Below are 26,239 nucleotides of genomic sequence, written 5' to 3' on the forward strand. Positions count from 1 at the left end.
TCCTTTTACTAAGCTTGAAGAGATTAAGCATCTTAAGTCTTTCCTCTTTTATCTTATCATACCAGGAATCAATTTGGTTGTTCTTCTTTGAACCTTTTCCAGAGCTTCTATATCTTTCTTGTAGTACGGTCCCCAGAACTGCAAGCAACAGTCCAAGTGTGGTCTAACAAATGTATTGTATAACTTCCTTGGATTTATACTCAATACTTCTGGCCATATATCCCAGCATCCAATTGGGCTTTTTTTTTCTTCTTCTACAGAACAGTGCCTAGAACCTGAAAGGCTTAGATAAACCGTTACTCCCAAAACCTTTTCATATTGAGCACATTCCAATTTTGTTCCACCCATAAAGTAATCCTGCCTAATGTTTTTAATTCCCACAAGCAAATCTTCACATTTGGCTATATTAAATTTCATTTGCCAGGTTTCCACCCACTTCTGAATTTTAATTAAATCTTCTTAGACTACTTTAGTAGATTCCAAACTATTAGCTGGGCCTCCCAGTTTTGTGTCATCTGCAGATTTTACTAATGTACTTTCAAAGTCGTTGTCAAGGTCATTGATATAAGTGAGGAAGAGCAGTGGTCCCAGCACCAGTCCTTGTGGGACTGCTCCCTGCTCAGATAATATCCCCCTTACTACTACTCTTTGTGTTCTACCCTGTAGCCAGTTCTGAATCCACTCAAAATACATCCTCCAATTCCTACAGTCTTCATTTTCCTCACAAGTCTCTCATGTGGTACCTTATCAAATGCCTTCTGGAAATTTAAGTATAGAACATCATAATGGCTTGTTATAATCAAAACAGTTGGTAGCATCTTCAAAGAATACCAGGAGGTTCGTCAGGCATGACCTTCCCTTGCGAAAACCATGCTGGCTATCCCTTAGGGTGCCGCTATTTTCAAAAAACACTTCCAACTTGTTGCTACTGATAGATTCCAGTGTTTTACATGTGATGCAAGTGAAAGTGACTGGCCCTTCTTCAACTTACCTTTCCTTACCTTTGGAATAAATTTACATTGGGCCTCAAGAATAACAGTTTTGAACCTGTCCCACTTTTCATTCACAGACTTGCAGTTAAGAAGCTGCACCCAGTCAATATTACTCACATCTTGTTGAAATTTGCTCGTCTAAAATAAAAGATTCTGGCCATAGAGGAGGCCTTGTTAATGTACAATAATACATCAACTCTAACTGCAGAATAATGACTAGTTCCAAGTGGCTCAATTACCTCTATGCTGCAAATTCTGTCTGGATCATTAGCAAAATTACATCCAGAATTGAAGTCCATCTTGTAGGCTGATTAACATACTGTGCCAAAAAAAGGTCATCAATAACATCTATAAATTACCATCAAGACTAAAACCTATGGAATACGTGGGGAATTATTCATGATACAAACATAATGCACTTCAGGCAAAAAAACACACACACACACACACACACAAAGCACCTTAAAATGTAATTTCTCTACTGTTTATTTCTCTGAATCCTCATCAGCTAGTGGTTAAAAAATACAAAAAACGTTTTGCCAGAACTTGTTTTCTTTTGTAAGTCAATAAAACGTTGAAAATACATCGGATATCGAAGCACATACTTTTTAGCTTTTGCTCTTTTATCGACCCATCCTCCAAAGCTAGTTTGTGCTTTGAGGCCATTCATTTCGGCGAGGTCCTGAAAATGAACAGGGAGTGAAGCCGGGCACTTGATAGGAAGGAGAACTTGGCTGAGACCGCACCGCTGCCGAACGCGCCGCCTCGCACAAACGTCTGTGTGTTCGCTGTGTGCGCGCATCTGTCCCTCGCCGCCGGTCATGGGGCACAGACTGACATTCTGCAGCTGTGGTAACCGCGGGAAACGCGGCGGTGACAACGTTTGCCGCGCCGTTTTATTTTTTAGGAACTGAGACTGAATTCTTCCTGTGCTCGGATCGGACAGAAAGACAATAAACCAGGGCGGGGACGTCCCTGCATTAAAGCACGCAGAGCATTCTTTAAAAGGCGGCCCCGCGGACCGCTGGCAGCAAGGAGAAGACGGGGGAAAGCGCGCTCCCTGGATTACCGAAAAGCTCCATAAACACACAGCCGATTAGAGCCCCTGGAGATCAGAGCGAGAACACGCGCGCTGATTTACAGTGGCTTAAAGCACTCGAGCGCAGACGTCTGCGTAACGACAGCAGGGGGAGGGTACGCTCCAGCTGTGCAGTAAAGGAGGAAAAACGAAAACCCTCCGGAGTCACACCCCCCGGCCCCGGCTTCGTGGTGACAGTCCGGGGACGGAGACCGGCGCACCTGGCAACCCTGCGTCACTCGCATTAAGCTCGGCTCTTTAACCGATCAGGGGCCCGCTCTCCCCGGCCAGAGAGCAAATATTGACTATGCGGGTGTTTCGGCAAAGCGTTACCTGGGATTTTCTAAGTGTGCTACAAATTAACAACCCGTTCTTTAAAGGCGAGCATCATCATGTAATTACAGCATTCTTCAGAGAACACCGTCCAATAAATATCGTATGTCCCGATAACAAAAAAACAAATGCTAGCGCAGGTAGCGGTGGAAATTTCCAGTCAGGTTCGTTTTCACGCTCTAGTTTGCTTTTGGTCTCAGCGTGAGCCAACCTTCAGCTGAGCTCTTTCAGGATTTATGTAAAAAAGGTTGTTCCCCTGAGGGAAAGAAAGCCGGAGCAGAGTTTCCTGCGAAGCCACCCGCAGACACGGCGGCGAGGCGGGAATGGAGGTCACGTGCTCGCGTGCGCGAAGTGTAAATACACAGCTGTCCCCCAAAGGCCTGCCAACGTGGGTGTGAAACCAGAGAGCCGTCCCCACTCCGCGGCTCAAACCGGCTCCGTTAGAGCTCTGGAACAGGGGCACGTTCGGGATTCACGTTTCCTAAACGTTTGTCCTCCGACGGAGTGCAAAAAAAAAAATAAGCCAATGAAAATGACTGCCCCGCCCACCTAAACAATGAGTCCAAGCCATCTTGCACAGTCCGACCAACGGCAGGGATCCAGCAGGATCCATCCAAAGCAGTTGCTCTGGAAAAGTGTTTTTCTAGGTTGTATGAGTCAACTACTGAACGGCACTCCCACTTCCATTTGCATGACCTATCTCAAAATTACCCCCCCCCCCTCAGGTAGCTCCTGAAATGGCCTGACAAACTGAAGCAGTTTGCTTAGAACCCCGTTATCACTGCCCTGCTTCCCAGTGGGGGGGGGGGGGGGCTGGAACCCCATACATGAACAAGGACCTGTAATGGGACTCCTCTGCGCCGTGTTCAGCTAAAGTAAACCGAAAGAGGTAAGAGGTGCTGTACTATTGGGATGGGCTCACTGCTGTAATTGGACATTCTGAAACGAATCAGGTCAGTTACGGGCCGGGTGGTGGGGAGGGAGAGGGGGAGGGGTCGTAGAGCGTAGTCGTAACGAAAGAGCGGGGCGGGCTTACCGATGATGACGGCCGCTATGAGGCGCACGGCGACGTAGGGGGCCGCGCAGGTGGGGTAGAAGGGCTGCACCAGGTAGGTGGAGAAGGTGATGGCGATGACCGCCTGGCAGGCGGGCTCCACGATCAGCAGCGAGGTCCACAGGCGGATGAACGCCAGGAAGCCGCCGAAGGACTCCAGGATGTAGGCGTAGCTGGCGCCCGACTTGCGGATGGTGGTGCCCAGCTCGGCGTAGCAGAGCGCGCCGAAGACGGAGAAGACGCCGCCGATGGTCCACACCACCAGGGACAGGCCGAAGGACCCCGTGTGCTCCAGGACGCCCTTAGGCGCCACGAAGATGCCCGAGCCGATCATGTTGCCCACGATGAGGCAGACGCCGTGCAGGAGGGAGATCTCCTGCTTCAGGCGCAACGGGCCCGTGTCCGACTCGCTCCCCATGGCTCTCTGCAGGCGGGGCGCTGGTGCTGGTGCTGGTGCTGGTGCTGGGAGGGACTCCAAGCCCGTGATGATGACCTCTAACTGGACTCTGTAAATCTCAGCTGATGAACGGCATCCCTACAAAAAAAAAACAGCATTTCATGGGCAGTCGTTTCGCACGCTGCCGCTTTACCACATATTTGAGTCAAGAGATCAATAATATGGCAAATACAACACTCAACAAAAACAAACTGAATTACTACTACTTTATCAAAGGAACCCACAGACATTTGGATTATGAGGGTATTCCACTGTGTGTGGACGGTCACTGTGAAAGAGAAAGGCTGTCGTCAATCAGGCCTCCATTATACCTCTTCACACTGCAGTGCCCTTCCCTTTAGGCTAAAGATTTCTGCAAGTTCCCCATTTCGCACACTTTATTTCATTATATACAAACCCAAAAACTGAATCGGAGCAATGTTTTTTTTCCTTCTCTTTCTCTAAGGAAATAACACTTCCAAAAGTACGTGAAGGTGTGTCACGGGTCAGACTGCGGACATCGCTTGAGCACAACAGAGTAAGAACGCTCGCGCTGTAACGCGCGCGTGAAGTTCACAGCGCTGCGTCGCGCAGACCCCGTGCACTCGAGCTTAGGTCAGACATTTCGTCTGCGGAGGCCGAGGGGCTAAGTAGCGCGGGTGCCCCCATTCCACAGCTCCAGGCACGGCGATGCTAATGAAGCCGGGGTCTCATGACCGCGAGACTTAGCCCGAGGGCGCACCGGCCGCTCCGCTCCGGACCTGGATTACCGCGCCTGCTGTTTGCAGGAGAAACACAGAGCCTTTGTGTGCACCTGCGAGTGCGCATTCCGTATGCCCTTCCGCTCCAGACAAAAGGGGAAGGGGAAGGGAAGGTTAAAAAAATAGGCTGACGAATGAATTTGAAATATGACGTCTCTAGTTCTGGTCTTAAAATCAACAAACTGCACTGCTGTAATCGCCCAGCTGCTTAGTTGATAAGCACAATCAGTAAACTCTCTGATATTAGACACAATAATATATATATATATATATATATCTCTAATATCAAAGAGTTTACAGATTTATTTTCTTGAATTGGCTCTACTCCAGAATTTAAGGTTTGTAATCAAACAATTAAGAAGTGGGTGATGTGAAGATTCTCGGCTTTTATTAAAGGGTCATTTTTATACATTTTGGTATAAAATATATTTTCATGCACTTATTTTATTTATTTATTTTTTTTAAACATAGCCCCCCCCCACCAATTTCAGGGCACCTAATGCTTTGGGACAAATGGTTTCACAGGTGTTTTGGATTAGTCAGGTGTGTTCAATTGCTTCCTTAATGCAGGTACATGAGAGCTTTCAGCTTCTAGTCTCCGTTGTAGGTTTTCAATCGCCTTTGTCTGTCTGTTCTTCGCGTTTGTCAGCACAAGGTCCAAAAAAATTCTGATCTGTGTCACATGTAGGCAAAAAAAAAAAAAACAATAATCGGATTTGGCCCACTTCACTGTAATCCGAGCACAGCCATAAAAACCTTACACTGATGTGTACACAGAGCCTAATAATAAGCTTGCACCATACAAGAATGCATTCCTACACCCTAACTAATTAGCGCATTGTAAGCATGTGCATCGTTATGCTGTGAAGTGGCCTTAGCATTCAGGAAGGTGCTACACAAACTAGTTGTTGTTGTCGTTGTTATTGTTGTTAGGTGCTAAGGTACTTATCCTGAATTGCTTCAGTAAATATCCAGGGCTATGAACAAATTTTTTACAAATTTTTTGCAACAGTGCATGGCTGCAGGCTAAAAGTCAAAAACATACATGAAGGCGTTTTCCAAAATTTCACTCAGGGTTCAGGGATTACATTACTTTGAACAGGAAAGACCAGGTGATGATGTTTCAACGGGACGTTTCCTTCAATTGGCTTCTTAAGGAACGTTCCTCGGAGCATGTCTCCTGTCTGTTGTGCAGTTCACATTTCCTCAAGCACGAAGGCCACGTGTGCAACAAACCGCTTCCTGGACTGAATGTTGATTAAAAACGCAGCTAAAACAGGCGAACTTCACCATGGCCAGCCGCCTTTTCCACAAGACCCAGCATGTCCGGGTCCTGTGACTCGCAGCCAGGAAACCGTTCAGATAGAATGGACGGGTGTCGCGTTCCAGGTCAGGCAATGTGGAAAAGGCTTATTGCGGTCGATAGATGCGAGTGTGAGACCTTATACAGGTACGCTGTACGAGCTGCCAAACGGGGAGGCATTTTTCATACGTAGCGCTTACATCACAGCCACATTCTCGAAGAAACGAATTCCCGAACAGCATACCGGTTTTATAACATTCTCGCAACAATATCCCTACATTTAAAACTCATTTTATAGACTTTGATACTTTAAGTGTGCTTGATCCAACTAGTGCAAAACAGCCCTATGTCTCTGACTGTATTTTCATATTTCTCAGCCTCTTAATGGCTTCCTTGACTTTCATTGGGACAACTCCGGTCCTTATATTGACAAACGCCAACCGACTCCAGAGGCAACCAAAAGCCTACAATCAAGACTAGATATTGAAAGCTCTCTTATACCTGCCCTAAAGAAGCAAGTGAACACACCTGACTAATCAGAAACACCCGCGAAGCCGTTTGTCATAAACATTAGGGTGCCCTGAAATGGGGGGCTATGTATATGAAGTGCTGTTATTTCCACACGGTAACACCAAAATGTATCACAATACCGTTCAACGAAAGCTGAGAATCTGCAATTTAACGAAATGTAAATTTGATTACAAATCTAAAATTAGGGAGAACAGAGCCAAACCAAGAACCAAAAAATATGGCTGTCCCAAACATTATGGACCTTGCTATATTTTCTTCCTTTAACTTAACTAGTCAGGCATACATTAAATGAACAGCCGTTCAGTCATACTACATTTTACTAAAGACTAACGTTATTTACACAGTATACAGTATTTGTAACGCTGGAGATGCGATAATGTACTGTAATGCGTAAATAATATAAATATCAACACGTAAATAATTTAATAGAGAGTTTGATTTGCTCGTTTCTATGTTAAAATTGTATTTTCTGGTAAGCTCTGAATTAAATCGACGCCATGTGCTACTTAACCACGCCGGTATTAAAACGCACTGCAGTTGTCGGCATGGCCTTCCGCAATGATGCTTTTCGTAGATGATTGTGTGCCAGTAATTACAACCGGCTAAGAAAGCAAGCTGTAGGCTAGATGTTAGGGTTAGTTAATTCGGTCTAGCACAATATCTTACTATTACAAGAGGAGTTAAGTGGTTACTCCTTGTAAACTAAGTTAGTTGGCCCGATATCAGAGCAGCCGATTTCCTTTGTCAGACGATTTAGCCAACGTGCTATCTAGCTAACGTTAAACGACAAGCAACAAACGGACGATTCTGAACGAAAGTACAAAATGTTAATCGTACAGACATTCGGGCAGCGACTCGGACATTTAAGTCAACACCACTCTAGCTCGACCTAACTCTGTGTTTTAAATTAGACAGAAAGCTAGCTAACCTTAACTACCAACTAGGCGCTCGTGGTGGGTTGAGTTCTCACGGACATCAACTCACCACGTTAGACTACATTTATTAAACGAACGGCTTTATTTTCCACATAGCCTCGTGACACCCACCTAGTTTGTTCGGTTATTTTAATTCTATTATATATTGGCACAACTGTTTTTAACACAGCTCGCAACATCGCTGTAATTAACTTTAGTTATCAAGTTCATTCTGGACAGCATCTCTTCAGTTAGCACGGCAGCTAACATTAGCACCAGTTAGCTATGATAGCTACATCCTCAGTGGCTGGCTATAGCTAACTACCTATACATTCGTTGTAGAAAAAAAAAAAAAAGCACCGAAATGACTCCTTTATTCCAAAGCACAGCTTTTCTATCTAAGTACCGTATAAGTCATAAGTCGAAAGCTCAAAAAACATTGAAGTCAATTAAACGACCACTTACCTCTAACGTTAACGTTATGCAGCTGTGTTATTTCCTCTGATGCTGGCAAATCAGTGAACGAAGGTAGCGCGCGCTCTAAGTGTATTTCGCCAGTTACCACACAGAACATCGATGAGGTGGATAAGCTCCAATCAGGATCAACGGTGCAACCTTCGTTTTCATGTCATCATCTTTTTGGGTTGTGACAGTGTTCTGTATTCTGTTTTGCTGCTAATAACTTTGGTAACGCTGTCTGAAACACAGCTACGCTGTTGTCACGTGCGAATAAAACAATATCTTAGGGATGATGGCTAAAAAGCTACTGAATTGTTCGTTTATAAAAATGTTCAATAAGAAAACAAGTAACTATTAAGCCGCAACTGGATGATTACATATTGTTCAAAACTCGTATTCGACAGTCGTTTGACGTTTCCATCATGTGTGTAGCTATTTATATACACACAATCACTTAACTCAGTTCTAACAACTTCTGCACGTTTTACATTATAAGTGGTCAAGCACCCTGAAGGTAGCCTCGCGACATGGAACAAAGCGTCAACTCTGAAAGGCTGATGTAAAGTGAGAGTTTACGACCGACAATACAAAAACTAGCCTTAAGCATTTTTCCATGAAAGAAGTACAGCGGACTAACCTATTACTAGGTTGGAGAATCGTCTGTTTGTACACGAAACTCCTTTCCCCCCTATATTTAGCTGTCCAGTAATAATGTGTTTTGGTAGGTAGGCTTGTTGCCTTAAAATTGTGTTTATGTGTCACTGCTTAATAAGTGACACATATACCTTAATATGCCGACACTGTTGTATGCTGTTAATCTTTACTTAGAGTTCTATTGTTGTTGCCTTCTTTTATGAAAGCTGGCTCATAAGAGCAAAACACGTAAGCACGTTATTATCATCAAATCCTATAGGTAGATTAATTTTCTTTTCCTTTAAAGTTATGCAACAGCAGCATTCAAGCTATTATTCCAGTGCTTATTCACCAGTATACATCATTGTGGTGTTGCCACGTTAAAATTGTTCTGGGTGCCGAAACCTGACCAGAACTTTCACAGATTGTTATATTGTTTTGGCATGACTGCAACACCAAAGTCTAATTTAAGTTCCCTTTAGGTCTTTCATCAATTACAAGAAATATGCTTTGATGAATGACAATCCACCTTGTTTTTCTAGAGGAAAAGTATGTATAATTTTATTTGACCAGGGTAGTCTCATTGAGATTGACATCTATTTTGCAAGTGAGCCCTGGAGCGTACATATCTTTGGAATGTGGGAGTAAATCAGAGTACCCAGAGTAAACCCACACAAACACAGGGAGAACATGCAAACTCCACGCGGAGAAGGTCCGGTCGGCCAGGACTCAAACCCAGAACTTCCTTTTTGCAAGGCAACAGTGCTAACCGCTGTGCCACTCTGTTGGTTGCCTGTAGATGCCATGCCTCCAGTTAAATGACCAAACTTTAGTTCTTTGGGAAAGGTTTATTGGGTGAAGCATGGGGCCATGGGGCCGCATCATCAGGATTATGAATGTAGCCATAGCAACATCTCCTTTGCAGTTGCCAGTGCAACCACCTGAAACTGAGTATCAGGATGAGTCATACAGCTGCCAGATACTGGAGTTAAATGTGGTGGTCCAGTCAGTGAGCACCCCGCACAACGTTGCAACCTTTAGAACTTGTATTGCATCATTAGTAAACCTTGGAAATGTTAAAACTGATCCCATGAACTGGTGGGTTCAGGGTTTTTCCTCCTCTGGAAGTGGTTAGGCCTGTGTGTATTGATCTCTGATTAAGTGTAATGGGTGAAGCCTGGTCATTGGGGCCTGGGTTGTAAATGTATTGTTCAGAGGTCAGGCGCGGGGGGGGGGGGACAGACCTCTGCCCTCTCTGAGTGGACATTGCGACGCCATATGGTATCAGGCAATACTAATGGCATAGGTTGTTTGTGTACAAAACTTTGGAGACGTCATTAGGGAACAAAGAGATAGGCCCTTGCAGATAGGATGGACATGTGTACCCAGTCAAGGCCTCAGAGGGTATTTAAACCAGGCTAGAAGACCAGTGTGTGAAGGGTTGCTGTACCGCAAACTTGTGCTGTGTTTCAGTGATTACAATAAACTTTTACTTTCTTCAGTAAAGTGTTTTGTTGCCTTGGTGAGCTCCTGCATCGTCCTGACTTTGATTTCGCGGAAAGAAGCTGGGTCCTAACAGAACTAATCAATGCCCAATGATCAATGCTGATAGCTACAGCTGATAGCTAAAACAACTTATTTTACAGAACAAGGTAGCTTCCTGTACATGGAATTTCCTGTTTTCCCATGCCTGGTTATTACACTCATCTGAGATCAGTAAGCACAATACCTTTGGGTCTGAAAGATTTTTTGAAAATCAAGCTTGTGCATGAACTGTTGGCCATGTAGATTCACATGTCTCTATAATATGTGTAGTTTCTTATGCAGTGGACAGAACAGATGGAATAAAGATGAAACTGTACATCACTTGTTGAGAAATCAAGGCCTCAGACCCTGTGGGTGACCATTACCCTTTAATCAACAATTGACTTGTACATAGAAGGCCAAATTGGATGATTTCAGTTTAACTACTGAGGGAAGAGTTAAACATGAAACCAAACACAGCCTGTGAACCTCAAGAACTGGAGTTGTCAGTGGGAATGTGTTACGTTTAAGTGCTACTAAATGCATCCATTATGGTTAATCAGTGACTCTGCCGTACTTCATCTTTGTTTGTTCCCAAGTTCCCAAGTGTTATGTTGGCACTTCACTTCAGACACTTATGGTGAGCATTTACTACCCCTTGGTCATTTTCATCAACAGAAAGTAAATATTATTTTAATTGTCTTGAATGCATGCCAGTGCAAAGAGTCACGTGAACTGAGTAAAGACCAGTTCACGTGACATGTGACAGTGGATCTGAACATGCGAAGTGTTTTCTGACTTTTATTTTCTGATGTTTAAATTCAATAACGCAATCCCTTCAAGATAAAATTTATTGGGATGGCAGGCATGCCATCCGCAAAGTTATGGCATGGCAGGGCATGCCCCATACTTTATTTTACGTTTTTTTTAAAAAATGAATAAATACAGCACTGAGAGTTTGGCACTTTTCAGGGTTTCCTACAGAAATACAATGAGTGACCACATTCGCTGGTACGATGAAAAAACACAGGGTCAAGTTACGTAAAAAAATTAAAGAAATAATGAGTTGCATTGCTTTGAAATAGAGCTTGTTTAATAAATTATGTGAGCTAAGATAGCTAATATGGTTTGTTGTAACTTGGCCTCATTTTGATATTAATACTTTTAATGGTATGCCTTCGATGTTGCTAGTTTTAATCAATGACATATAGACAGGTGCTTTGTATGTATGAGTAACTTGGTATTTTTTGTACGTTGAAAATATGATTTTGTTCAAATGTGGCTATGTTCTTTACTCCCGAACAAAAAAAGGCTAAACAAAGCGGTTGTAAACTTGACACACTGTAAAATACATTTATGCATCTGTAAAAATAATACTAATGCATTAGGATGATGTAGAGTAATCAGATGTATTAGTGTGACTCATCCTCGTGTTCAGGTCAACAACAACATCAACAGATGATGGACCTAAAGCACTGGTACAAGTCTAGGAAAGGTAGACTTAGTACTGTTCTGTCATTTTTGAAGTCTAATTCTGGCGTGTTCAGCATGAATGAGGCCCAGACCTGCATGACATTTATTTGTAGCTAGTGTCTGAGTGACAGTCAGTACAAACATTTTTAGCAAAAAAACTTAACATTGTGTTCCATATGTTATATCGTCTTTCCTCTATACTTTATAGTTTTCAGATTTCTTGACTCTGCATAGTTACAGTCAAACGAGAATGTATTAGGTCTCTACTGCAGCCTTGTGGTAGAACTGCAAAAAGGCAGCGGAATTTGCCTCAGGTATTTATGTACCTGAATATGGGTTTGCATGTCAATATATTTTCATGTCCATGACAATGTCTAAACACTGGCGATATCAGTTTTTTGTATTACAGTATTATTTCCTGCACAGCCTTTTGTTCAGCCAAGACAAACAGGGGAAGAAAGCGTCATTGCGTGAACTATGTAGGCCCACAAGTTATAGCAAGCAGACTTGTCAGGGGGGAAATCACTTATATGATTATAACCATTTAGATACATGAAAGTACAAGTACCTTTTCATCTAATGGTTTTGTGTTTAATTGCTAAGTATACATTACACAGATACTTCAGATTTCTTTGTTTTATTCAGCTTAATATTCAGTAGTACTAGTTAGAGGCAGTACGACATACTCATTTGATTCATTTCAAATAATGAACAGTCTAATCGGATATATCCAAATATCCATATCCAAAAGGCGATAATAATTCATATATACCCATGCGTGTGCGCTTGCGGGGGGCGGGGGGGCTACGAGCTATGAGAGAAAATAATATTCATTAATTCAGAAAATGCTGTCATGAATGAACATATTTCACGTATTCCAACAAAATTAAAACTTTTTACTCGTTGTAGGCTGGTTACGCAATATTTTACCATGCGGATAATAGTCGTCATGTGATTTTATCAGAGTGACTCATAAAAGCAAAGGAATGCGCTCATTTTCCCACTTTTATTGTAATTTCTATGTTGCAGAATCAGGAAATATTGTGAGTGCGTTTGTTTCTTTCCCTGAGATGCGCGTCAGGGGACGACGGTAGCCAATCTGCTCTTGCGTGAAGACGGTCGTAAATCACTAGCTCAATATCCCTTGCTCCCACCAAGCTGTGTTCTGCTGACTCAGTGCCTTATAGTAGTCCTTTCACTCGCCACAGACCTGAACTGCGACGTTTGCTTCGGTAGCCTACTCCAGAGTTACTGCACCAACGACAACTATGGCTAAAACCGCAATTGGTAAGCAACCCAATCTCTATGCGTCAATTTTGGGATGGGTAACCGGGAATCTGTTGTCCAAGCCCGTGGATGCTGGTAGATCCAACAGGAATGCAGACGCATCCTTTAGGCACAAAAGATGCTACGAGCGGATTCATGGGAGCGGTCAGATTCAATACATATGACAAAACAGAGGAAACATTACGTTTTTTTAATGAAAGTATGTAATATATGTTTTAAACATAGCCTAATGTTTTATGTTTCAGTAGTAAATCATCTTATTTGTGTCAACGGGGCCGAACGGGATAGATGAATAGCTAGCTAGCAACAAAACGCCCAACGTGAAAGTAGATTCACACGGGATTTGGCGTTCAAATGGTCCTATATAGTCTACTCATTATGCCACATTTATATTGTTTGAATGTGGTGATTGAGGAATGAACGTGTTCGTTCATTCGTCACGTATTTTCCATGAAAAAACAGGCAGAAATATCATATCGATATTGCCGCACCTGCTTCTATTGCCCGGCACATGCCCCAGCAGCATAATGCAGACAGACCGCACCCAAGAACCCGGTCGCTTGATGATTTCAAGAAGGTTTCACGAGTGAGAATCAGTGTAATAGAAGCATTGAATAGTTTCGTATATCGCTAAAAATAACCTTTTCCCATAAATATAATTCTACACGGGCTCTACAATTAAAGAACATGAAATAGCCTACCTTTTGGGCTTTAGAACAGAACATTTAGGAAATTATATTCCTTTACTTTTTTGTCATAGCGAAGCTGTCAGGTGAACAAGAAATATGATCTGCAATCCAAGGAGTATATTTGCAACGTTGATATTTTTGCGAACCGAAATTGTTGTAAGTAGACTAGGAGGATAGAGAATCGGAATGTGGGCTGGTTTTGGTATTGCCATAATTATTTGTTGTATCGACCACATAGCCTATCCGTTTATCTTAGTGGTTCTAATCGGCATTCTATGTGAAACGATGCATACGAGTCTCCATGTTTAATTCTCAGTTTATTTTAATATGCTTGAATTGACCAGTTGAAACTTGACCGGGTGTTTTTATATAAGCCACTATGTATGTAATATGTATTCTATTTGGGTTGGGCCTTGTTCAACATATGATTGCAGGTGATGGCACTCGGCTACATCAAAATTTTCATTAATAATTATCCAAGGTATTATTCACATAATGTTGTTTGTTTTTTTTAACTGGGAAATGATAAATGTCCATAAAATTCAACGTGTATATTGGGAAAGTAAATAGATAGCGTTTAACTCAGATCTAAAAACATGTTCCTAAGAACTAAATGCAAACCCGAGAAGGCTACTCTCTCTCTCTCTCTCTCTCTCTTCTCTCCATACATAAATATATATACATATATATATATATATATAGAGAGAGGGAGAGAGCAGTCTTTTTAGGCTGGTATTTTAGGTTTGTGTTTTATTTTTTGGGTTGATATTGTTTAACAAAAGAGGGAGCCGAACTGATGGAATAGAGGCCTCTTGCTTCTGCTGCTGTGCAAGGGCGCTGATGTGCCTTTAGAGTGAGTTGTCTACCGACTGAGGGGGCAGACAACACTCTTAAATTGTCTATTCAGTGTCTGCCAGGCAGAGAGATAAGGGAAATGTCCCTAATTGTGTGGTTGATTCTTTTCACGGATTAACCATTAAAAGACATAGTTACATTTGGCTGCTCTAATATTCAGGGAAGATTTCCCGTTGTGTCTCATAGTTTACATTTGCAGACAGTGAACGATGTTTTTGAGGGCTGCAGTCTGCCTACTGAGTTGGAAACATTTTACTGGTACTGTTTGGAATTGACAGCTCATTGGGTCGGAACTTATCTCAACGGAGACACCTAGAGGTGGACCCACCGCTCCGAGGCTACTGAGTGTGTCTTTAATGTGACGGGCACTGCGAGTGTTTTCGGACTCTTGGCGACCAGGATTACTGGTTTGAAGGGGCATTTCCACACTTCTGATTTGCCTGCCAACTGGTATGTGTTCATGTGCGTAGTACCTTTTTGGTGTGTGGTGAGAGCATCATGTGTTGCAGTGTGGTGGACTGCGTTAAAATGTATCTCCTTTTGTCTGCCGGTGCATGCTTGGTTTTAGTTGCATTATTGGTGCATTGTATTCCAAATCCAGATATTGCACTTGACGTTGCTGGAATGTTAGTCTATGTGGGCATGCTTTTTAAATGACTGTGGACTATTATGTACTATGCAGACTACATTGAACAGCTGGAGGTTCTGTTTGACTGTCCTTCACTGTATTACTCTGTACTGGGTTGTACTGAAAAGGGTTTTCATATTGTAACCATCCCTTGGGTTTAGATCTGTTTCTCCTAGACAGGTGAATAATTCTGCATATATAGTATACCTTGGTGAAAAGAGCCTGAAAAGTTCTCAGGGCTTTAGAGAGCTTAGCAGTTCTGGCCCACTGCAGGTGGCACTATGCCATGTCACATTTGACAGGTGATGTTTGATCTGGAGATGTACCCTCTTGGTTTCCGACAGTTAGACACAAATGGTTTTCCCATCCGACAGCTCTGAGCAGAACAGCGAGGGCGTCTGGTCACGAGTGGCAGCCAGAGGGCGCTCTACACCAAGCGGCTGTCTAATCTTAACTGACGATCTGCCGTCACACGCTGATGGATCGCTGCGGGGGGACCTGGAGTGTAGCTCTGTTACCTTGGTGATGAGAGGATGCCTCCTCTTCCCCTTATTGTGTCGAGTTAGAGGAGGGAGTTTTGCTGCTCTGCCAATCGTGAAGCCTGTTCTCTTACTGTAGAAAATGGCCAGTTTAAAGCAGCTGAAACTCAGCAGCGTTTGAAATTTTAGAAGACTTAATTCCTCTGTTTTTGGACCTTTTTTTGTGGATGGTGTATTTTCTGATGACAGAATCACAGATGAACTATGATTGGATATTCAGCTCCGTATGCCTAACATTATTGAAAGCCCATGTCATTCTGAGTCTGAGTTGCAGTCGCACAATGAATATTCATAAAGGGGTGTGGTTGAAGAGAGAACATCTATAGATTGCATAGCAACACGGAAAGTACTGGAACCTTCTACCAGTTGTATTCTCCAAATGAAGCAAGTATAGTATTGAAGCCATATCAGAGCTTCATATCTGGTCAGTATATAGATTATCTATATCTATCTTGACATTACCCGACTGGATTTCTTCAAACATTCAAAGGATTAGAATTAGGTCTCCCCTTCTGGTTCATTGTAATACAGTTGTCAAAACACACAGGTCCCTTTATAGATTCCAAATACACTTTCATGAATAAATTTCAATTTCAATTTTGTGCGAGAACAAAAGTAATCTCTTAGGAGAACATGATAAGTCAAACCTCAATACCGAACAGCTTATAATTGCAAAATTGCCAGGATTCCAACTGTTGGCCGTTGACATTTACGTACCAGAGGTCTCCTGTCTGGGCTCTAGTGGGAATCTGTTCTCCACACGGTTTTTCCTCTCCTTCCAAGATTCTCCTCTGGGGAGGTGTGACAAGCACATTATTAAACAAGTACTCAGATCTGGCTCTCTGTGCCTCCAGTACTGCTGGCTTTCATTCTTCCCAATGAACGAGGAGGTGATTAGATCTGTTCCCGCAGGCACCAGATCTAATCAGCGAAGTCTCTGTCCAATCGGTGACATTAATCAATCAATTAACCGTGTGGTTGTAAGGAGGAGCAGCGGTATCGATGGCCTTGGGGGCAGATTTGGGCATCCCTGGCGTGTATAAGGTCACTGAGGGTTTGCAGAACAGTGAACGCATGGAACAGGAATAAGGTTCATGCTAACCTGCTGAGCTTGTCCACTGTGGGCATCCCTCAGAACCTCTGAGTTGTATCTTACCATCAGTCAGGGAGCTCTTCAGAAAATAATTGCATCACTTAGCAGTTACCCTTTCCTTTTGTTGTTTACTCCCGAAAGCGAGACGTTTCAAGGTCGCGCCCGCTGCGGTGCGGCTGTCAGAGTCAGGGTGGCCGTGTCTGCAAACACACAAATGCAGCATCACTTGTCAGTGCCAGTGCAGAGACGGCGTGCCAGTGGACGTTTCTCAAGCGAGACGACATCAAGGCGAGGTTGCGTGATAAACGTGACATGAAACGTGCCAGTGAACAAATTCACTCCAGAGAAAATAGCTTTGTTCATAACAATTTTTTTAATGTACGTATCATTTCCAATCTGTTAAGTTTCCCTTTGAAAGTGTCTTGTGAATGGCGGTTAAGAGTTGGCTCCTGTTGCTTGGTTTCCACAGCGTACAAAGAGAAGATGAAGGAGCTGTCTGTCCTCTCTCTCATCTGCTCCTGTTTCTACCCGGAGGCGCGCAACAAGCTGGTGTGCGAGTTTGAAGGTAGCAAAGCAGACAGAGAATGCTGCTTCACTAATGTTGACGTGCTTTATTAGGGACTAGAGGTTCATAGGAGTGAAATCAATGGAAAAACCTACTTCAAATAATGTGTGACCCAACATCCTTATGCTAAAGACTGATTTTTGGTTTTACTGTAAGGTAGCCCAGTTATTCTAAACTCGTCCTTATATTACTAGGTGGTATCAAATGCTATTTTTGTGATTGTGTGCCGGGGGTTCCGCTACTGTCCTGCAGACATGGAGGTGAAGCCAATCGATAAGCGGGCCTCCGGTCAGGCGTTCGAGGTGATCCTGAAGCCGCCGTCCCCCATGTCCGATGCTGCCCACAGCATCACCTCGCCCCCCAAGAAGAGGGACGTCTCCCTGGAGGACATCCAGAAGAAGCTGGAGGCGGCCGAGGATCGGAGGAGAGTGAGTGGCCGACCAAAATGTCACAATGACCACAGCGTTCCTTTCTCTGCACCAGCAGTTTTCAAACTGTGGTTCATAGACCGCTGTTCATCCCTGAGAACCTCCTTGGTGTTCCGTGGCTGAAAAGAAAAATGGTTCACTGAGGGTTTCATGATTGTTTCAGAGGTCAATGGAGAATAGGTTTGGAAACCACTGTAGCACTTAATCTGTTCATTGGCTTAATGGATATCATCCAGGGAATCTCATAGCATATCCAGATTCAGTGAAGGGCACACTCCTTCAGGCTGAAGACAAACAGCTCTCATCTAAAACACATTTAACAAGAGATTTCCACACCGCATTTGGCAGGAGCCCATGAGAAATGTGGGAAATTGCTCTAGAATTGTACTTCTACTCACATGATAAGTTATTACAGGAGACCATATGGTAGATCTTCTGGATGATTTCGATAACTGTCATTGCATCATATTTACCTGGATACATGCAATTCATACTAAATGCAGATCAAGCAAGGCACTGCAAGCATTACAAGCTTCCATTGTTATTGTCCTTGTATGCAGCTGAATGTGTGCCATTGTCTTTCTGGTTAAGTGCCTTTCCGGTTTTTAAAATTTTTTTTATTGGTTTATTTTTCAGGGACAATGCACACCAATTAACAGTCAAACTGTAAATGAGCCAGAGTTAGCCTTAAAGGGTAGTTTTCATCTGCTGTCCCTGGCCAGATGTTTAAAATGCAGCTTAAAATTTTGTTAATTAAGCTGTGCGACTTTCACAACCTTGGGGGCTGTAGTAGAGTCAGTTGGAGCAGGAGTGAGTAATGCAGACGATGTCCTGACCCTGCCTTCCAGTCTCAGGAAGCCCAGGTGCTCAAGGCCCTGGCTGAGAAGAGGGAGCACGAGCGGGACGTCCTGTTCAAGGCCATGGAGGAGAACAGCAACTTCAGCAAGATGGCGGAGGAGAAGCTCATCATGAAGATGGAACAGATCAAGGAAAACCGCCAGGCCTACCTGGCCTCCATCATGGAGCGTCTGCAGGAGAAGGTGAGGGGGCGGGGCAGGGTAGGGGGGCGGGAAGGAGAGGGGGTGCAAGGGGGTAGAGCCATGGAGGAGATGTTTCTTTTTGAATCCTAAATTAATTCGGAAGGGGACATTTTTTGTGGAGTTCATTGTTTCACCTGATAGATGTGTCCATCTTAGAATGCCCTGCAGAAGAACATGAGGTGGAGGGGAAGGGGCGGTCTTTGTTGTGACGATGTGGGGCCGGGGGTGGGGCTTGGTGGGTGGAGTCAAGAGGACATTTACGTTTAGGGTTTACGTTAAGCCCATAGTTTTCAGCAGAGGGGCGCAGTGTAACCCGTGGCGATGTTTCTGTGCCCTGTTTAGGAGAAGCATGCCATGCTGGTGCGCAGGAACAAAGAGTTGAGAGAAGAGGTGACAGCATGAGCTCCGCCCCCCAACCCCCCACCAGCCCCGCCTCCCCCGACCCCAGCGTACTGCAGCACAGCGTACAGCCGGAGGAACGCCCACCACCCCCCCCCCCCCCGCCCCGCCCCGCCACGCCCCGCCCTCTCACTTACAACCTCGTAGAAACGAAACACAAAATAAACATCTCACTCCTCTGAAATGAATGATTTGCTTGAAATCAAAGAAACAAAAAAAAAAGTGAAAATGGGTATTGCTTTTGTAAATACTTCTTTTTTTGTTATATGAGACGACAACGAAAAAAAAATGGTGTTACGGTGTTCGATTTTATAATTTTGTTTGTTTCTGGATGTTTTCCGTTTCTTTACGACCTGCGGCGCTTTGTCTCGTGACAGGCTTCGGTGTTGTGAGTTGCCAGGTAGCTGACGCTTGCGGTGTCCGGTTTCCCCCACGATGTCTCTTTCTGTGTCGGTGTGAAGAATGCAAGCGTTTAGTGTCACTCAGCCCCCCAGTTACAGTAGCGGTAGACTTCATGTGGCCTATTTAGCATTTACGACTTTCTCTTCCTCTCTGTCTCTCTATCACTCGCTTTTCTCTCTTTCTCTCACGCACACACGCACACACACACGCGCATGCGCACGCTCGCAGTCTTCGTGATGTGGCCTGGGCCGCACGTCTCCTGAACAGAGATAGGCAAGTCCTGCGTTTTGGGCTGGGGGGGAGGGAGGGGGGGGGGGGCTCTGCGGATTTTGGACTTTCCCCTGGTTCCATCGACAGTCGTGGCTCCGTGCCCCCTCTCGCTGCGCAATGGCGTCTAACCTGCATGCCTCTCTGACCCCTCTGTATCACCCTGCCCCCCACCCCTCCCCATCCTTTCACACAGTACGCCCAAATATTTGATCCATTGCTCACGGTGGGAGTGCTTTTATCTCTGTTTCAACTGTGTCTGAAAACTCTTTGCTTCCTTACACCAAGCTGATTGGCGGTTGTATTGCCCTTGAGCTGTGGTCCCTGGTCATTGGTGATACCACACAGTGGTCCTTTGGATCACTTTCTGGTACATTTTGTTTTGCCAAGGTGTGGCACGGGGAAACCAATAGTGGTACGAGACTTAAACAAATGTGGCAAAATGTAGTCCACTGTGTAGCATTTTAGCATTTTACGGTGTTGAAGTAGAATTTTAAAAACGCCGAAACGGAATTGAAAAGATGTTGGAACGGGAAGCGTCGAAGGAATAAAAATGCATGCCTTAGCGTAGGATAGACGTACACGCTGCCGCGCACAGATTGTACAATGATACAGGGCTCCGGAAGGGCATTGACAGGGAGCAGACGTGACGAGCCCGGTCCTTGTCGTTGCGACTTCCTCCTCCGATTTTCCGCGCGCGCACGGACGTGCGTGCCCCCGAGCGTACGCGCTTTTCAGGGGAGCCGGACGGCTCAGGCTCGTCCCTTCTCTGTCTGGAACGCCGGAACGGGGGACGGGTGCAGGCTGGCGCACCCGTGGAAACACTTCAGTACTTCTCTCTCTTTCTGCCTGCATCCTTCGCTTCCTGTTTGTGTTTACCTCCCCCAAATAATATCTTTGTGAGCAAGCTGTGGTGAATAAAGGTTTGGGGTTCTGTGAATGAGACGCAGCGTGTTTGTGTTCTGTTGTGCGCCTGTTGATTCCCGCTGCCTGCTGTAATTTAATGCAGACACATATCATCTGACAAGAATGGCTCTATTGATCACTGTGCAGTGGTTTACAAAAACATAACCACAGTTCACAAGCGCTACACATTGTAGTATACAAAAACCACAACCAAAATCCATCCGAGAATACCATGTTTGGAAAATGGGTGGATGACAAGATGCACATATTTGTTTTAAAAATGTAAGCCACAGTTGAAAAAAATACATGAAACATAGTTAGTCTTCATAAAATATTTTTATTTATGATACAGACAAATCCCATTTAAAAAGTATACATTATATAAATTTTATATGGCACATATAAAACACATGGACTACAATAAAACACATCCCTGTCTTTGAACCTAGTCAAAAATTCAGTTGTAATATGCAATTACATTTACCTCCAGCAGGTGGAGGTAAATGACCACAATATACCTCATGGAACACTTAAAACGATTGAACACGGATTCCTGTTGTCAATATAGTGGCCTATCCGAACTTTGACGTTTGGTACTGAAGAGTAACGTTCAAACAAATTTGAATTTGACCAAGGCTGGAGGGAAGAAAGAAAAGGTCGCGAGGTGGAGGAGTGGAGGGAGGAGGGAGTCGGGCCTGTGAAAAGGGGAGATGAAGGGAACGAGTGTGTGGGAGAGCAGGAAACCAGGAGGAGTGTGCGCCGCGATCGCTCGGGGACAAAGCCCCGCTCTGTGTGCACACTTCCCTCTCTTTCTCTCCTTCGCCCACACAGCTCCCGCTTCCCACAGTCCAGACCGGCCGGGCGGCCATTGTCCAGGATGTCCCCTTGTTGTTAATCGCTTCCTGGACACACAGAGAAGCCACAGAGCTTTACAGCTTCACCTCTGCCACAGAGTCAGAGGAGCTCTGTCTCAGTTAGCCATGAAGAGATCCACAGTGGCTTATCGCTGTTACTTATAAATGTATTGGAGATTTAAACATACGTATATTGTAGCGTATGTGTTTCTTTCATCGTGGTAAAGTAACGTATTCTGGTATTTGTATTTACTTAAACGTGTGCACGTCTTTTGTAATCAAACTAGCTAAGGTATGTTTTTTTTGTTGTTCTCCTTTTCCATTTAGAGAAATACAAGATTGCAAAGGCTGGTGTTGACTGTGACTGAGGGATGGTCTCTGATTTATCAGTCATAGTGGATTATATCACACAGCAGCCAGGGCAGGGAAATGGGTTCTCTTAAGTGTCACAGTCAGATGCATCAACCGACAAGTCTTGGTAACACAAAAGAGAGAAGTCGACATCTGACACAGCTTATTTTATCGAGAAGTCATAGATCGTTGCACAAGGATGGAACGCAGCACCATACAAACTCCAACTGTAATGTACTAGTACTACTATCCTTGCTATTCTCAGTAAAGCTGAGAAATATGATTTGTCAACGCTTTGTTCACAAATACAGTACCCTCCTCTCTTCTTTATGAGTGCAAACACCTGATTTTTGTTACTAAAAATAGTTTCTTGAAAGTTACACAAAAATATTTTTGAGTTTTTTGCACCCTTGTGATTAAAAAGGGGGAGTGTGGGTGTGGGTGGGGTTCAAAATAGCAAGCAAGTTCACAGGGATATTGCATATCCTTCAGTATGTAAGAAATAACTGTTCTTTTCTGGCAAATGTCGCTTAAGAAATGGAGAATTTCAACCAAAATACTAAAATAAAACAAGGAGGCCGAGAATTGATCAAAGTGTGTATTCCAAGGCACTGTCAAAGCCTTAGGTTCCTTTTTTTTTTTTTTTTTACATCTTATTCATACGCATAAATATATACAATAAAATGAAATTCAGCTTTGCAAGTCTCAGACATGCATACAAAATTCTAAAAATGAAACTTGATCCTTTTTGAAAGAAATAAAAAATCAACTAGTTGACTTGAGAGATACAAAACTACACTCTATAGGTAACAACAGGTTCAAATGATATTGTTACTCGGGATAGTGAATTTTGAAGGTTAGTATGGTGAGTTAATACCACAGGAACACAAAAGGTAACTGACTGGGTTTTTCAGTTGATTGACTGCAGCATGATAACCATTTGAAGACAGGAGGTTTGAAGACAGGAGTCAAGCCCGACCCTTAAGACACTAAGCTTTCAACTCAGGGATGACGGTATGGACTCTTTCCAAACGGTGACATTTCACACATGAAGGTTCAGGTTAATGTCACTTGCATATAACGTTTTTTAAAACAGTCTGGTTTCAGCGATTCCAGCCCACAGTTTATTATGCTAAAGTGTTTTTTGCCTTCCGCTCAGTAGTCGGGAAAGGTAGCGGTGCAGTGCACTGCTAAACAGAGACAAAGGGGACAGTTTCGCTGAAGTAAATGGGCAACAGCTTGACCATCTGGACAGTCCACCCTTGATTAGTTTAAAATAGGAGTGGCACTAACAGTGGAAGGGTGGTGGTGGTGGTGGTGGGGGGGGGGGGGGTGGCGCAACGCACCGACTCCCCCGCACCGCTCAAAATAAAAAAAAAAACACAAAGTCAATGACGCTGTAAATCAGTCTGTTTTGTCCGTTCCTCTTTTGTTCGAAGAAAGAGAATTACTAAAACTGTAATTCTATGTCTCTCTACTGCCAAAAAAAAGGAGAAAGGAAAAAAAACACAGCGAAAAGAGGGGGGGAAAAGAGAAATGGCTGGCTGTTGTTTTGGCCGTCTTCAGGAGGAGCCCAGCTCAGCTGGGGCGCTCAGTCCAGGGGAAGGGGAGTTCAGAAAGCCCCGATCTCCATACCCCAGGGCCGGTAGGGCTTCCCCAGGGAGGAGGAGGGGGCGGAGGGGCTGAGGGCGCTGGGGGAGAGCAGCGGGAAGGCGCTGAAGGAGAAAGGGAACGCCGACAGCGAGGAGAGGGAGGAGAGGAGGGGAGGTGAGAGCTTGGAGGCGGCGAGCGGCAGGCCCGGGGGGAGCGCCCCGTTCGGGGGCATCCTCAGGGGCCCGTGCCCCGCCTCGGGGTGCGCCGTGCCGCTGAGCCTGCTGGGGGCGTGGGGCTCGGAGGAGGACGAGGTGGGGGAGGAGGAGGAAGAGGAAGAGGAGGCGGAGGAGGAGGAAGGGGGGCTGCTGGTGGTGCTGCGTGAAGCTGCCGTTTGCTGCTGCTGCTGCTGCTGCTGCAGGAGAAGGTGGTGCGCCAGGTGGGCGGGCGGGGTCCCGAAGGCGGAGCCCCAGGCCAAGTGTCCGAGCCCCGAGTGTACCTCCCGCTGGGAGGCGTAGCTGTTGAGGTGGGAGACCAGGCGTATCCGCAGCGGGTCGGCGCTGTCCAGCCCTTCCATGATGCTCAGGTAGCGCGCCGTCTCCGCCAGGCACTCCCGGAAGCCCAGGCCCCGGTAGTCCATGGCCAGCGCGTGGGCATCGAAGTACCCTGCAGCCAAGGGCACAGGGGGGTCAGACAGTCGCACGCTTTCGGACAATATCAGGAAACCAGCAGACTGGAGAAAAGGAAACCTACTCTGCCTTCAGGCGATAAAGTCCTGGGAGTGTCCGAACCAGCCACTCAATAGGACACAGCAGCCTCTTAAACAGGGTAAGCATTCATTTCCTGGACTTCACTCAGTACACCTGTACCGCAAGCTAGTTTCATATTAATTTTGTTGCTGCCACTTTAAATTTCTTTTGGAGATGGAGGCTTGCTCTTACATTGTTTAATCTATATACAATAAAACTCTTCTACGGCAGATAAAATTCCCTGAAACAAATATGCAAATACCCCACCTGGGCGTAATCATCATCAAAACATCTGAATCATTTTGAAATCCCTCATGCCAAAAAAATGACAGCTACATTGAAAGTAAAGATTTATAATATCTACTTTGCTTATTAACAGCATATTATAACCTGAATTGCTCTGTACATCTATATGTATACTAAGGCGATCGCTCAAACGCCTACAAAATACAAATACAAAACAAACATACGAATAACTATAGTTTAAGGTTCGAAGGCAACCACACATTCCCCCTAACCACACACAAGCTTAGCAACGAGCAGCTAAGCTACACTTTCAATATGATTCCCTTCAAAGTGGGAACCGTCTATAAACGGATAATTTATTTGCAGTCGTTACCTTTTCCACCAGCAGCATGGAGCATCTTCAAGTGATCCACAGTCATCTGCAGTATCTCCGCCTTTTCTAATTTTGCCGAGCCCTGGAAGGGACAAGAAAATGAATGAAAAACTGCCCACGTCAGCGTACACGTCGCTTAAATTAAACATACATTTCACTGCGTGTTAATAATATTTTTAGTCTAGTTATACGTATATATCGTTTGCGGTGATTTCATCAGTTCGTACCTGCTTCTCAAACGCGCTAGGCACGAGTCTGCGGAGCTCAGACAGGCTGTTGTTGATCCTGTCACGGCGACGTTTTTCAATGATCTAATTATTGAAGAGAGAAATCGGTCAATTTAGGTGATATAAAATAACATAAATGTCACCAAATTACAAGCTATATATTAATATATAACAAATTTAGCATGCCAGCACGCAAACACGTTAGCAACATCATTTGAGGCCTTATTAACGTTAGTTCGCTAAAAAGCAAATTAAGTACTCACTCCTCGACGCCGTTTCCTCGCCTGTACTTGAGACGATGTAGAAGGAGACATCGATCCGTGGGGAGAACAGAGGTTCCTTATGTGGATAAATTAGTTGCATATCAGTATTGAGTCGAGAAATAATACTGAGAAATAATTCAGCTCTGATTGAAAAAAAATATTGCGATGGCTTAATTATGACCAAATGTGGCTAGCAAACTAGCTAGTTATTGTAGGAATTCCGCGTGTCTGGAGTTTTGAGGATTGCTAAACGGCATGGCGGCCAGCACTTAAGTATTAACTTGCTGTATTTTTAGCTGCAGCAAAACAGGAATATAATTTACCCCATGTGCCCACTCTGAAAATTGATTTCATGATTTCATTACCAGTTTCTGTTAACTACATCTGCAAGCTATTCCAATAAAATGACCAGACAATGTTCGCAATGTTAGATTTCGAACCATCTAACGTCATCTGCCATGCCAATATTACGATGAAAAGTTAATATTAAATTTAACCGTTGTAACGCAGTTGGTGTGCAACTAGCTACTTACCCATTTTCATCAGCACTCTCTTTCTCTACCTCAATGTTTTCGTCGAGCTCGCTGTCCGAGGAGCTGAAATCGTGATTTCTTTTCATTTTGATCGCAAGTCTTGCGCAAGGTTCTCCTAGTCCTTTATCGTGCGACTTGTCAGTGTACTACTGTCAACTGCTCCACCGGTTCACCCGTTTAAAGACCCAAGCTTTCCCACGGTATCATTTCAGCACCACTGTCAGTCAGAGGGGGAGGGGAAGGGAAGTGGCAAGCCAATGAAAAACCAACAAGACTTTGAGTGACTGTGCAGTTTTTGGCATCCAGAATAAAGCACGCCCTTCTCCTTTGAATATTGTTGACAATGGTCCAATAGAGTTGCACTCCGTGACTAGCGCACTCCGCCCCCGTGTTTGCGAGCACTGTAGCTGTCTGTCCCGGTTGTGGCTGGCCGGCTGTCAGCACGCGCTAGCCGTGGGAAAGTT

At 44.4% G+C, this 26,239-nt stretch overlaps 3 protein-coding genes across 4 annotated transcripts in view; 1 reads left to right on the top strand and 2 right to left on the bottom strand.

Moving 5' to 3' along the window:
* Nucleotides 1-8,136, bottom strand: part of si:dkeyp-120h9.1 (Y+L amino acid transporter 2-like) — a 20,975-nt gene extending 12,839 nt beyond the window's left edge. The window contains exons 1-2 of the mRNA XM_064348160.1: nt 7,868-8,136; nt 3,440-3,992 (exon numbers count right to left, since the gene is read on the bottom strand). Of these exons, the coding sequence (XP_064204230.1) occupies nt 3,440-3,875 (436 nt within the window). The 5' untranslated portion in view covers nt 3,876-3,992; nt 7,868-8,136. The remainder of the gene's footprint in view (nt 1-3,439; nt 3,993-7,867) is intronic.
* Nucleotides 6,007-20,628, top strand: stmn2b (stathmin 2b). 2 transcript variants are annotated; one of them, XM_064348157.1, is made up of 5 exons: nt 6,007-6,043; nt 17,052-17,147; nt 17,400-17,575; nt 18,424-18,615; nt 18,958-20,628. In XM_064348157.1, the coding sequence occupies exons 1-5, from the start codon at nt 6,022-6,024 to the stop codon at nt 19,015-19,017; spliced, it is 546 nt and encodes a 181-aa protein (XP_064204227.1). In that variant the 5' UTR covers nt 6,007-6,021; the 3' UTR covers nt 19,018-20,628. The 2 variants fall into 2 exon arrangements, with proteins under 2 accessions (XP_064204227.1, XP_064204228.1); XM_064348158.1 differs by lacking the exon at nt 6,007-6,043 and adding an exon at nt 12,551-12,778.
* A 1,318-nt stretch (nt 20,629-21,946) lies between these two features.
* Nucleotides 21,947-25,972, bottom strand: LOC135261664 (hairy/enhancer-of-split related with YRPW motif protein 1-like). The gene is made up of 5 exons (XM_064348161.1): nt 25,776-25,972; nt 25,243-25,318; nt 24,980-25,063; nt 24,753-24,834; nt 21,947-24,050 (listed from the first exon to the last, which is right to left on the bottom strand). The coding sequence occupies exons 1-5, from the start codon at nt 25,859-25,861 to the stop codon at nt 23,407-23,409; spliced, it is 972 nt and encodes a 323-aa protein (XP_064204231.1). The 5' UTR covers nt 25,862-25,972; the 3' UTR covers nt 21,947-23,406.
* Between the last annotated feature and the right edge of the window lie 267 nt (nt 25,973-26,239).

Source organism: Anguilla rostrata, chromosome 8 (genome assembly GCF_018555375.3).
Source record: "Anguilla rostrata isolate EN2019 chromosome 8, ASM1855537v3, whole genome shotgun sequence".
NCBI classification, from domain to species: Eukaryota; Metazoa; Chordata; class Actinopteri; order Anguilliformes; family Anguillidae; genus Anguilla; species Anguilla rostrata.